This window comes from Talpa europaea (assembly GCF_964194135.1).
Source record: "Talpa europaea genome assembly, chromosome: 11".
Lineage (NCBI taxonomy): Eukaryota > Metazoa > Chordata > Mammalia > Eulipotyphla > Talpidae > Talpa > Talpa europaea.
In genome coordinates this window covers 29783943-29797697 of record NC_140078.1, presented here as the reverse complement: position 1 = coordinate 29797697, position 13755 = coordinate 29783943, and the positions used below count along the sequence as shown (strand labels likewise).

Sequence of the window (13755 nt, the reverse complement as noted above, 5' to 3'; positions counted from 1 at the left end):
CAGGAGGCAATAGGGAGCCACAGAGTAATTGGGAATAAACTTTCTTAGTCTCCTTCCCATCTTCTTTGAGATATTTGCTTTCCTGTCCCTTATGAAATAAAACTGATTTCCTAAGGGAGCAAGGAGGAACACAAGGAAAGATTCTGTGAAGGACTATCTAGTGTTACTTGCCCATTCATCTCCTGAACTATTCCATTCCAGAAGAAAATAAATAGACTCTATAGATTTGATGACTGGTGGCTGCATCCAAACAATCATTAGTCTTTTCTATCATTTCATCCTGTGATTTTCAGTGACAACCATCACTCATGGGGCTGGGGTAAAGTGATTGTGATTATCTATAAAAACTATTGATAACCACATAATGAGGACTGTTTATTACATGTGACTGAATGATGACTGGGGAATTCTACTGGTTACATTTAAAAGTTGAAAATCTCAGAGCAAATCATTTGCTTTTAGATAGCTAAGTATCCTGACACAGGCTTTATTATTATTTAAGCTACAATGTTATGATAATCAGTACAACATCGTATGTTCTAACAAGGAAATGAACAGAGAGAGAAAAGGAAATTATGGTATTTTAGGAAAATTTTTTCCAAACTATTTTCTCTTTGATTTATTAACATTTTTTAAAAACTATGACTGATGGGTAGATTACTCCATATCCCCAAAACTGGTGTCCTTCCATTTATACTTTTTAAAATTTATTTATAAACTCATCCTACTTTTTAAAAAAGGAGGGATAGGTGTATAAATAATGGTTCTAGATTGAATGGAATTCTAGTTTTAGACTTTATGAGAAATTAGTTACTTTAGGAAAACACTTAATTTATGTAAAAAAAACACTGAATATTATTTCTACAAAATAAAACAAGATTAATTTCAGATATGGAACCACAGATGCACAAAGTACCTGGATAGCAGGGACATAAAAATCATAGAGATAAACACCATTTAGTAAATGAATGAACAATGGAACACTCATCAAGAGGCTTCCCTGTTGTCAAGTTGTCACAGATAACAACTCTGCCACACCAGACTTCTTCAGTGTACAGGACATGTTTAAACTTAGAAAGGGAATATATACAAAGTTCAGTACTGTGGACCCAGGGAACATTCTATAAATGTTTGAAAACATTGTAGTTGTACAAAATAAAGATCTTAAGGAAATAACTTAACAGTCATTACTTTTATTTAAATGTAAATAAATTCTATTAAAACATTTAAAGAAACAAAGGCAAATATCCATTTGACATGTGAGAAAAATCAGACCCAGCAAGCTAAGTGATTTGAACTCTGGTCTGGCACCTATCCCAGCTTATCCAAGCTTTCCTCTAAAATATAAGCAATGACAAAAAAAGCATGACCCACAATATGGAAGAATAAGGCCAACAGGATGCCAGACAATGGAGGAGTGTTCAGTCATCATAAAGAACTTGGCATTGACTAGAGAAAACAACTTAGGCCAACTGTCATTGATGCTTCATCATAGTGATGTGTCATCATAGCCCTGAGAAAAGGTGGGACAGAACTTCATCCTGCCCATTCTTTCTGGCTCCCGGTTCAGAGATCCTGAATTTCTACCTGTGAGGAAATGAACAAGTAACTCATCAGTGAGATAAGTCCTGTGAAGGCAAGATACTGGGACTCTAACTTATTCTATGGGATTAGAGAAGACATTCTGCCAGGGAAATGTCCTTCGTATTCAATAGAAACTAAAAATTAGGTTCACGAAATTTCTCTGCCAAAGGGATGGGTCAGTTTTTTTAATCATACAGCCCATTTCCTTGTGTGTGGTATGAGTGCTAGGCCAGAATGGAAACACAAATTTAGTGGTCTACTTGTTTATGAGAGAGACAATGAGCTGGGAAACCTACTTTGAAGTCAAGATCTAGCACAGGAAAGAATTGCATTGCTTTGGGGGCACTGTCTTCCTCTTCCTCTGCCCTTATGAGGCTTCCTGCCTCTGTATGGGTGTATTTTCACCCCACCCCATTCCTTTGAGCACCAGTAGGTTTCTTTAGGAACTGTCAACACCTTCTAAAGGGCAATGTCCTCAAGTCTCAGGTAAACCTCCCACAGCATTTTAACTATGCTAGAAAATGAAACTAGACTAGCTATTGCAAAAACAGAAACATTGCAATAGAACATATCTTTTATCTATCTGTGATTTAATTTATCACTTTGCCTATTCACTATCTTTATTTTTCTTCCTGATACAGTTGAGTAGATATGAAGAAGTCAAGGCCATTAGGACACAATCATTTTGGAAGGTATAAGATGGTTAAAAAAACCCAAAGTTGCAGCTACAAAGATGACTTTGTTTCTTTTATAATATGACAATATTTTTCCACCTTTAATTTGTAGGGCACTTTATAGTATCCCACATGTTATAGATATATCTACCCAACGGTTATAGACAAATCAATGGGAAGTTGAAAAATGTGAGAGGACAAATTGGGAATTACATTCAGTTAGAAAATCAGTGTTCCTTTCAATAAAACATGCTGTGGGCTAAGTGTTAATAAAGAAGTGAACAAAACATATCCACAATCCATTGTAAAAAATACCACTGAATTTAGAAGGATGTTCCATATTTGATTTAATTATGTGCCCATTCAGTAACAAATAGAATCAAGGACCTGCAGAAGGAGAAAGAATCATTATCAAACATCAATTATTCATGAGCCTACAGTGACACTGCTGTTCTCACCTAACATTTCATATTGTAACACTACTTCCTTTTGAAAGACAGTGTTTTTTTCTAACCAGGGCTGAGCTCAGAAAATAATAAAAGAAATTTGTTTTCTATTTTTTTTGAAGATGTAACTATATTATGTACAATTCTTTTAAGTATGAGAAATATCAAGTGATTATGGTTAAGTTTAAATTTTCTTATTAAGAAATTAAGCAGAGGTTAAATAGAGATGCAATATACCATTCATCTGAAAGTTCTGCGAAATGAAAAAAAATGATATTTAAAAACAAAAAAAAATTGTAAATTCTTAGAAATACAATCAAAGGTGTCTCCCTGGTGGCACAAGGGGTTAAGTTGTATCACTATGAAGCTATCCGCAGCCACAGAAGCACAAGTTCGATCCCTGACTGGCCAGGGAGCTAACCCACATGGCACAGCAGACCTCTCCTATCTCACCCACTGCTCCCTTCAGCAGTGTATTTCAGTCAATCCACCTGTTCTGTTCCCCACTCTGTCTCTGGTGAATCCTCTCACCCCCCACCCCACCTCTGGCCTTACCCCAGTTCTTGTATGCATGAATAAACAAATCTTTTAAGAAATTAAAAAGAAAAACAATCAAGAGTATTACCAACAGAATCAGAAAACTAGAAGGATCAAAAAAGATATAACATAAACAAGATCTGACAAATGAAGCAAGAAGACCATAGGAAACTAGAAGCATTTCTAGAGAAGACCAGTGTGGACATAAGCTGTGGGGGAGCTACAATCTGAGCATCAATAATTGAAAGACATTGATATTTGGAGTGATTAACTGGTAAGCTGATTCATTCTAATGGCTTAATAATTAAGAAGCAGTAATATTGTCGACAGACAAATCACTATGATGGGCAAAAAGAGCTAAGAAGAAGAATGTTCCAGTGTGAGAGGTGAGAATCCCACATAGCAATGACACAAATTATTGGTCCTGGAAACTCACTCCATTTCCCTTTTACAGTCATTCAAAATAGGTGAATGCACAGACAAATAAGGATTATTAAATACAAAAAAGGAACATAAAATGTCACCCTTATTTAAGGAAAACTAGCACAATAAGAGGCACCAAATTTCAACAAGAAGAACTTGTTCTTCTAGTGAAAAGAGTTAACAGAGCTAATAGAAAAATAATTTAAAAAATACATAAATGACATATCTAGAGAGACATTACAGAACACTGTAAACTTTAAAATGATAAACAGCTCAAAAATATAATGGATATAGCTGTAAAGTAAATTAATAAGCTATAATGGTATATTGACTATTTTTTCCAGACATAAAGGAAAGGACAGAGGAAAGAAAATACAACAGAAGAGTCAAGACATATGTAGGGCAAATTTGGTAGACCCAATATCTTTGTAATAGAAGTTGCAAAACCAAAAGGATGATAAGGTGGTGAAGAGGAGGAAAAGAAGATAAAGAAGAATGAGGAAAAGGAGGGAGAGATTTTCTAGAAAGGAAATATTTGGGTCCCAAAATGTAAAGTGTTTTTCAGGCATGGACACTTATTTTGCTGACCTTATTCCCCTCCATTTCCATCCAGGAAAACAGTCCAATACATTAGCTTCAGGATACGTTTTGGGACCAGAATCCAACAACAAGGAAAACAAAAGCAAAAATAAAAGAATCTGTCCAACAAAATAAACAATCCGGTCAAGAAATGGGCAGAAAAACTTAAAAGACATTTCTCCAAAGAGGAAATGCAAATGGCCAACAGGCATCTGAAAAAATGTTGAACATCCCTTATCATTAGGGAAATGCAAATAAAAACCACACTGAGATACCACCTTACACCAGTAAGAATGGCACATATCAAAAAAACAAGCAACAACAAATGTTGGCAAGGATGTGGTGAAAAAGGAACTCTCCTACACTGCTGGTGGGAGTGCAAACTGGTCCAACCACTATGGAGAGCTGTCTGGAGGTTCCTCAGTCTATTAAAAATGGAGCTACCATATGACCTGGTAATTTCACTACTAGGGATCTACCCAAAGGACACAAAAACATTGATTCAAAAGAACACCTGTACACCTATGTTTATTGCAGCACTATTGACAATAGGTAAAACCTGGAAACAACCCAAATGCCCCGAAATAGATGACTGGATCAGGAAGATGTGGCATATATACACAATGGAATATTATTCAGCAATCAAAAAAGATAAATTCATGCCATTTGAAGCAATGTGGATGGAGCTAGAAGGAATTATGTTCAGTGAAATAAGCCAGAAGGAAAAAGAAAAATATTGGATAGTTTCACTTATAGGAGGAATATAGGGGAACCAAATAAGACATCAGTGGAAAAAAATAATAACAGTACAAAACACAACAAGGCAAAAACAGACAATTATAAATCAGAGACTTACTGCAGGGGAGGAGGCAGGAGAGGGATCAGAGGGAGGGAGGAAGGAGCACAGGGGACTGAGGTGATGGTACACGGGTGCATTGCATTGGTGAAGGAAACTCTATGGGGACTACCCCTGAGGTAGGTAGGGGGAAGCAAATATTGTTTAAAAATGAACAATGATGTAAAAAATTGTTTTAAATTAATAAAAAAAATAAAAATAAAAAATAAAAAGCTTCTGTCCAGTAAAACTATCATTAAAACAAATAAAAACCCTACTAAACAGGAGAAATTCTTGCACATCTTACATCTGACAAGGGGCTAATATCCAAGATTACAAAGAACACATATAAATCAACAAAAAAGAAAATAAAGAATGTAATCAAATAATGGGCAAAGGAGTTATATAGATACTTCTTCAAAGAAGATATACAGGTGGCCAACAGCAGTCAGATGAAAAAATTTTCAACGTCACTTATCAAGGAAATGCAAATCAAAACCACAATCAGATACTATTTTACTCTGTGACAATGGTCCACATTAAAAACAAACAAACAAAAAAACAAAAACAACAAATGTTGGTGAGGATGTGGTGAAAGAGGAACCCTCATGCACTGTTTGTGGTATGTAGCTGCTCCAGTCCCTATTGAAAACAATATGGAGGCTTCTTAAAATATTAAAAAATAGATTATGATCCATCATTTCCACTCCTAGATATCTACTAACTTGAAAGGATATGTGCACTTCTATGCTCACTGCAGCACTGTTTGCAGCAGTCAAGTTATAGAAACAACCTAAATGCTCAGATCAGTGGATTAAGATGTGGCATATATACATAACGATGATTATGTATATAAATGAAAAAATAAAAAAGATGAAATCTTATCATTTGCAACAATATGAATGGGACTGAGAAACTTTTACAAAGCCCACCTAATAGGGTGAACAGGAAGCCAATCAAATCAGAATATCTCTGGGTAAATGCCAGGTATTAATAGCTTTTAAAACTTCTCGGGTGATTAAAATGTATAGTCAGGGTTGAGAAGCACTGGTCTAGTATTACTATCATACAAACTGCTGGTTAATAAATTAGATTCCCAGGGGAAATCTAAGGCAGCTCTCTGTGTTGGACCCACACAGGAGCAAATAGGTAAGCCACTGCTTGCTACAGGACACTGATTTATTTGCTTTGGACAAAACCATATCTCACACCTAGTAACCTGAAAGAACTCCATCTTTCAAATTACTTGGAAGAAAGTTTCTTGGGTAAACCTTGCTGTTGCATTAGGATGCAAAATATGGATGCAAATGGGTATGTTTTAATTTATGTAAAAATTTGAAGATTTATCTTAAAATTTTCTGTATTTAGAATTACTGAAACTTCTTTGTTTCATGTGGGAGTAAAAATTTCTGGAATCAGGCCAGAAATGTCTGGGATGTACTTGTAGGGACACTGGGGAATATCTGGATCTAATGTGAACACGGAATTGCAGCTGTAATGGTTTTTAACAGTCTGGTGACATGTAGAACAGGTTGGCTGAAAATGTTATCAAACCATAGAGACTGATAAATGTGGCCCTGACGATGCTTGTCATTCACTTGATTATATTTGCTGATATCCTTTTCTAGATTTCGGGCCATTATATCACTGAGAAAGTAATTTCTCTAGAGATATTTAATGAATTATTATTCAACTCTAAATTTACCTTGATTAAAAGAGATATACATGTCCCCAAAATCAGTTTTAAGGAAAATTTAAGCAACATACTTAAACCTTATATCTGTCTATATGGTTCTTTTCCTTACTGGTATCTGAAGTAACCATTGCCTTGGGATTGGAATTATTTCAGTCCTATCCTGAAGGAAGATTTGGAATTTAGTTTTTATTATTTCCACTTAGTTTTTATTAAGTAGATCACTAATATTAAGTGAATCAGTTATCAAGTGATTCAGATAAAGTGGATTACCAGAGTCTTCATGTGTTAGAGTCAATTTCTGGATGTTTGGACTAGAAATCAAAAAGCAGAAAAAGCATAAAGAGATTCTGAAATGGGGAAATATTAGCTATCATTTCACTATTTTGAATTATGTTGCATACTATAACTGCATATAAATTTATTAAAATAAGATAAAAATAATGAACAGAATAAAAGAATATAATAAAAAATAAGAAGATTCACTTATGATCTAAAATACATAAATGCTCTTTTCTACCACCATGGAGGGATCAACTTTTTTCTGCTTTCTTTTGGTTCCTGGCTGGTTTGTCTTCTGGGACAGTCTATTCTGTATTCTCAGTGACCCACTTTTTAGAATAGAATAATGCTCATTTTTTCTGAAAAGAACCAGGTATTATTGGAAAGCAGTATATCCCATGTTTCCAGCAGAGACTTCAAGATGTCGTACCATAGTTTATTTCTACAAAGCAAAGAGACTGTAAGAAGTATGGGGTAAGACTGAAGACAGCATTTCTGATGATGAAGCCCCATGTAAAAGGATGTAGTACTTGCATCCATTGGAGTTTACTAGAACTTTGAAAAGTTTTACTCTGAATGCCTCTAAATCTCCAAAGGTCTCAAAAGGAAGGAATATATAATAAAAAGTATGCTGTATAAAAGGTGTTCCTACCAAAGTGAGCCAACTGGATAGACATCACTTATCTTGTAAAGAAATACAGGGCACTGATTTATCCAATAAGATGTCTGACCCCTGGGAGGTGGTCCTAAAAGTTTTTGTAGCAATAGTGACAAGATTTGCAGCACAGGCTCTGGCCATTCCATGTATGTCCTTATTCAGGACTAAGGCAGCACTTTTCCTCATGGTTGGAAAGCTAGAGAGGAGTTTGCTCAAGGTAGTTGCCAGGTTCTAGACCACATACCTCTCTGGTGGCAGCCTCCATTAATATCATTTAAAACTCAGGCCCTCCCCTCAATTAGGAATGCTCTGAAGAATGTTACCATCTCCAGGGCTCCCTGTGGGATCCACTGAGGCCCTAGCTGGGTCTGCAGGACAATTCACCTGCTCCATCTTTCCCCTTTCTCTCCCTCACAGGTGTACTGGTGTTGAACTGAGGAAAGTTTCTTGTCCTCGACCCTCCATTTCCAAGTCTGCTTCCTTGAGAGCAAGCTTGCACAAATGAAAATATATTCTCCTTGAAAGATAAAAAAAAGCTTTGGAAAAGACCTAAATTACTAGCCTTCCCTGGTTGATAGAGCAATAAACTGAAGTAGGTTAGAATAAGAAATAGGCAGATCTGAAGCTTAAACCTGCTAAGGAATGCCATTCTTGAGAAATTTACATTTGTTTCACCCCTATTCCAGGAAGTATTCTAGAATGTGCTGACTTATTGTGCATTGCTTACTTATACCTGGGGAGCAGGCTGATAGGTGATAAGAGCTTTTGAAATAAACCAGTTAGAGTTACAGAGGGCCTATGGAGATCCTTGTGAGACTGCCCAAGAGAAACAACTTGCTTTCTCATCTCAATGTCCCAGTTCTATTATCAGTTCTGCTAGAACCTGGGAGACCTGTATCCTTTCTGGAATCAGGAAGACTTCTTTCCTGTTTGATTTAACTGTTTCTATACTCTTTACCGTACAACAACCTTTATAATCTCAAAACTGTATCTGTGGCCATCTTTTGCCAATATAAGGCCATCCAATTGTAATGAGTATTTTATAACCATCCTTGTGTCTGACCAAAGTTAATATTTTGGGTCACCCCAGTTTCATACTTGTATCATATATATCTCCTAAATATCTTTGCACCAGTTCCCCTTCTTTCAGTGAATGTGATCTTTCTAGTTTGCAAATCCATCTGAAATCCTTCAATATCGTCCCATTGTTCTTATAATAAATACCCATGGTTTATAAAAACCCATTATAGTCTGGTCCCTGCTTGCATCTCAAACAATCTTTCTTCCCACCTACTCCCACTCTCACTCACAAACTCTGGTCATTGGAATTCCTTGGTTCCTTGAATGTACAATACTTCTTCTTGCTTCTAAGACATTCACACCGTGTTTCCTCTCCATGAAGACTTCTTCTGTCCCATCTTGCCTTGTCCTTTGCTTTGAATCTGAGGCTAAATTGATCTCAGATTCAAAAGTACAAGGAAGAAAAAAAAAGTGTCTAAACTTTTTTCTAAGTCTTGCTTTCACAGGTACAGCTAAGACCAGACACTTATAGACATGCTTGAACTTAGTTCCAAGGCCAGCAGGGAACTGAGAATGGAGGAGGAAGAGTGTAACAACAGAAGTTCAAAACCCCAATTATCTGAAAATAAGTCTCTTTATACTTCATGCATGAAGTATGCTGTACTTGCCAATGAACTTCAGCTAAGTACAACATTTCTTTGCCCCAACCCACTTTTCAGTCAATAACATATAACTCCTTTGTTCTCAACCCTGGTCCTCAAATTTGTATAATCTAATTTTCCCTTAATGGGAGAGGTAAGTTTCCTGCCTCTTTGCCAATTGATTCACAAATAAAGCTGATTTCTCAAGTACCTGGTCCATTTTCTAATCTGTGGGGGTCAGGTCAAGATCCCATTGCTCAGCAACAGCCTTATTACTCTCCAGCCTTCAGGTCTCAACTTAACTCCTGTCACGCAACAACAAATTCAGTTCAGCTGTCTCTCTTCCTCGTTACCTCAATGTCCTTGTTCCCTCAATGTCCTTGACTTACCTCTTATCCTATATATCATGACATGCCTCCTCTCATACATACTTCCAGCAATTCATTTTGTTAGGATTTGCACCCTGAAGGCAAAATTCATATCTGCTTTGGTTATTCTTGTGTCCCCCAAATTGTAGATAGAAGCTGGCACAAAATAGATGTTCACAAGGAATGATGCTTGATTAATGAGTTAATGAATACCTAGGTATAGCAGTGCCTTTTCTGAGAATGTTCTCCTTTGCTAGCTAATCCCAAATTCTCACTTCGCTCACTATGCAAAGTCCTGCTCACCTTTAATTCCCGGCATCATCCCTTCCTGACTTGCTAAGGGAATCAAATGGCACAGATGCTATTTCCCACAGCATCTTCCTCCCCATCATTACTATTTGTCATGTCTTTTACTTGTGAGTCTAGTTGCCTCTCAAATAATCTTTCTCCCCACATACTCTCATTCTCAGTCTCTGGGGCTTAAGAAGTAGAGATAAATGGGTATATATTTATATACCTATTATATACCTAGATATATTTTGAGTAGTTCCTTAATACTTCATCATTTTTAGGCTCTGTATGTGCATAGCCACTTCTAGGAAAATTTTAGAAAAGAATAAGCATTGACAGAGATCCAGGGAGGTGTAATACGTACTTTTTGTTCTTCTCGCTCTACGGCTGCGTGGCATTTTTCTATTCCCCAGTTTCTCAAAAAGTCTCTGAGATAGCCAAATAGGGTTCCAAGTCCATATCCCATATAAGTGAAAACCATAACGTGAAGAGGTGCTTCCTCAAAGGATTCGACAATTGGCTTATAAAAATGTGGCTTCCCATTTTGCTGAAAACACAAAAGAAAATCACAGGTTATTTCTCTCCTATTACAATAAACTATGATACTTAAAACTATGGACTTTTCACCTCTTAAATTGCAAAGAATGTATATAAGGTCGTAAAAGGTGCTTGGAGAAAATTGGAAATTGATAATTAAAGAGAGTAATCAGAGAAATATGCATTATATATACACATTTTCTCATCTTAAAATTTAGGGGATGAAGTGTTATGACCATTTCAATTTTCTTTTAAATGTTCTATCAAAAGTAAAATATATTCATGAAGCAATATTGGGATAATGTTAATAACTGCTGACTCTTGATGAAGGTTACATGGATGTTAATTATGTTATTTTTACACTTTTCTGTATGTTCCACATTTTTTATAATAAAAATTCAAGTATTTCTTTTATTTTAGGTATCAACATTCTAGTGGAAAATCGTATTAAACCATTTTACTATTAAATTGTTTTGATTCCTGTTTGATTTGCACATAGTTGCTTAATCAATCTTGACTCAGTGGATTAGTGAGTAAATTATTCCTAGTGTTAAAATTTAATTAAATTTTAGTCTTTTATAAATACTAATATATTTATTCATTATTTCACTCAACAAATATAATGCAATGTGCAGATTTCCTGTTTTACAATATGATGATCCATAAAAAAGTATTTTGACAACTTGAAATATATAGCTTTTAGTGACTTACCACAGGAAATTGTCAAATGTCTACTAATATTTGATGTATACTTGCACATGTATTTTTATAAAGGATTATTGGGATAATGCTAATATAGAATCATGTTAATTGGAAACACTATTTTCGTAACTCTTATAAATGCCATCGTTTTAAGCATCACTGATTCCACCAATGCTGTTTTCTAGAATGTATCACCTTCCTTTTCTGTATGTTGTTTGGGGTGCAATATTTTTGACAACTCTAAGTGCCTCAGTCACTGGATTTTATCCCAGTGACAATCAAAAAGTATATCTGTAAAAAAAAAAAAAGGGTATCTGTGACATGAATAATTTTGATCTCTACATAATTTGACTTAAAATTTTTTTGAAAAGTCTTATAATGAGATTAAACACTTGAATTGTTAAAACCCCACAAAATATTATTAAAACCCTATTAAAATTCCTTGCCTCTTTATTTATCCATTATATCAGGTTATTTCTCTAGACGCCCTAACCTAACACTGATGGATGTTGCTCTTGTCTAATGTGTCTTCCCCAAACACAGCCTGGTGGTTTAAAATCACAGAATGAGAGAGTATTGCTTAATATGAATTCTTCAGTGAAAGGTGAATGAAAAGTTACATAAATGCCTTATATTGGGTGCCTAGTGTGAGTAAACTATGAGCTAGGTTTTGGGGACTCAAAGATGAACAAAAAAGATCTAGTCCCTGCTCCTCACTTCTTGACTTCCCCTTCTAAATAAACTATACCATTCTCTAAGTATGATTGATGGCTGATCTTACTATTTTAGTATCACCTAACTATGTATTCCCTTCCTATGTGTTTAAATATGTGTTTAAACTTGGACTACATCTGTCTCCAGTATTTCAAGTAACTCAGTTAAAACCCATCTCTTGGTTAATTATGTGTTCATGGGAACACATAATTCTTTCCTTCTAGGGTTTGTCTAGATTTCGGTAAAAGGGACTGAGTTATACATAAAGAAAGATTTGATGGGCCTCCCTGGTGGCGCAAGGGGTTAAATCTCAGTGCTATTAAGCTATTGCCAGCCACTGCAGCATGAGTTTGATCCCTGGTCCCCGGCCAGGGAGATAAACCCACAAGGCATAGCAGACCTCTCCCGTCTAGCGTGCTGCTCCCCTCAGCAGTATATTTCAGTGGATCCGCCTATTCTGCTCACCACTCTGTCTCTGGTGAATTCTCTCATCCCCTGCACCTCTGGCCTACACCCCAGTTCTTGTATGCATAAATAAGATATGATGAAATTTTATGACTGGTTAGGGACACTGTCAGGGAAAAGAAAAATGAAAAGTACTTGTGAGGAACATTATGACAGTGTTGAAAAACTGAACTAGGATATTTAGAAGGAGGGCTGCTTATGGGCAGAAGACAGCTAGTGTGTGTGGCGCATGCTGAGTTGGGGGGTGGTTATTGCTCACAATTATGGATACAGGTAAAGAGAAAGACCTTGCCTGCAGCACAGGATCAGGACTCAACTATTAAGAGACACAGTTTAAGCCCTGGTTGCTGTTAACTTTGATAAAGATCAAATCAGAGAGAGAAGGTCAGTGAGACTGAAGCAAAATTCTGGAACCCACTGTCTTTCAGTGCACTGTGGGAGAAGGAGGATGAGTGAAGGGTACACAATGTGTAACTTCAGAAACTTTTCTTAGTCTGATCACAAATTAACCTCTTTGACTGACTTAGAGGATGACTCAGTTCTATGGGTGCATGCAAAGACATAAAATTCCAGGGCATTCAAGGCCATTTATGAGGATCAAAAGGTTTTTTCTTTTTCCTCCTCTGACCCAATGTCCATTTCTGGGCCCCATAGGTGGCCAAATCAAGCAAAGCATTACCCCTGAAATCCATGGGAAATTTCTGCTTGAATTGGCTCTGAGGGAAACTTGAGCTGTACATAACAGATAGTCTAGCTAGATGCAAATAAAACTCTCAGCTGGGTGCATAAGCTGGGCCTGGATAACTATTTTGTTTCCCCCTGTGACTTATTCTGGAGGAAAGTTATAACACAAAGAAGTTTTCAACAATGTTCAGAAACCCCAACCAATATCTACTTTACTTTCATTCATGTGATTTTATTTATCTTTAATTTAATATGATTATATTTAGCTTTATTTGGCAGAGAGAAAATGAGATAATTTCATGGAAAATACAGTTATCTGGAAATACATAGATATTTCTTAGTGGATAGAAATTGCCTCATATATTTCTTCATTTAAAATTGTAGTTAGCGGGCCTCCCCGGTGGCGCAGTGGTTGAGCGCTGGGTTGCGAAGCTGCCTGCAGCCTCTGCAGCACCGGTTCGATGCCTGGCTGCTCCCCGGCCACCGGAGGAGGGTCCCACTGGCGCGCAGACCTCTCCTGCCGCCCGCTGCTCCCCTCAGCAGTGTACTTCGGTCCTTCTGCCTGCTCTGCTCCCCGCAATAGCTCTGGTGAATTCTCTCACCCTCCTGCGCTTCTGACTGT

General features: G+C 36.6%; 1 protein-coding gene across 1 annotated transcript in view; it reads right to left on the bottom strand.

The window, feature by feature from the left end:
- The window catches only part of SPTLC3 (serine palmitoyltransferase long chain base subunit 3), a gene marked incomplete at both ends in the record, with an annotated part of 127553 nt that overhangs the window by 79730 nt on the left and 34068 nt on the right, over positions 1-13755 (bottom strand). Inside the window, one exon of the mRNA XM_084248068.1 lies at positions 10396-10578. Within this exon, the coding sequence (XP_084104194.1) occupies positions 10396-10578 (183 nt within the window). The remainder of the gene's footprint in view (positions 1-10395; positions 10579-13755) is intronic.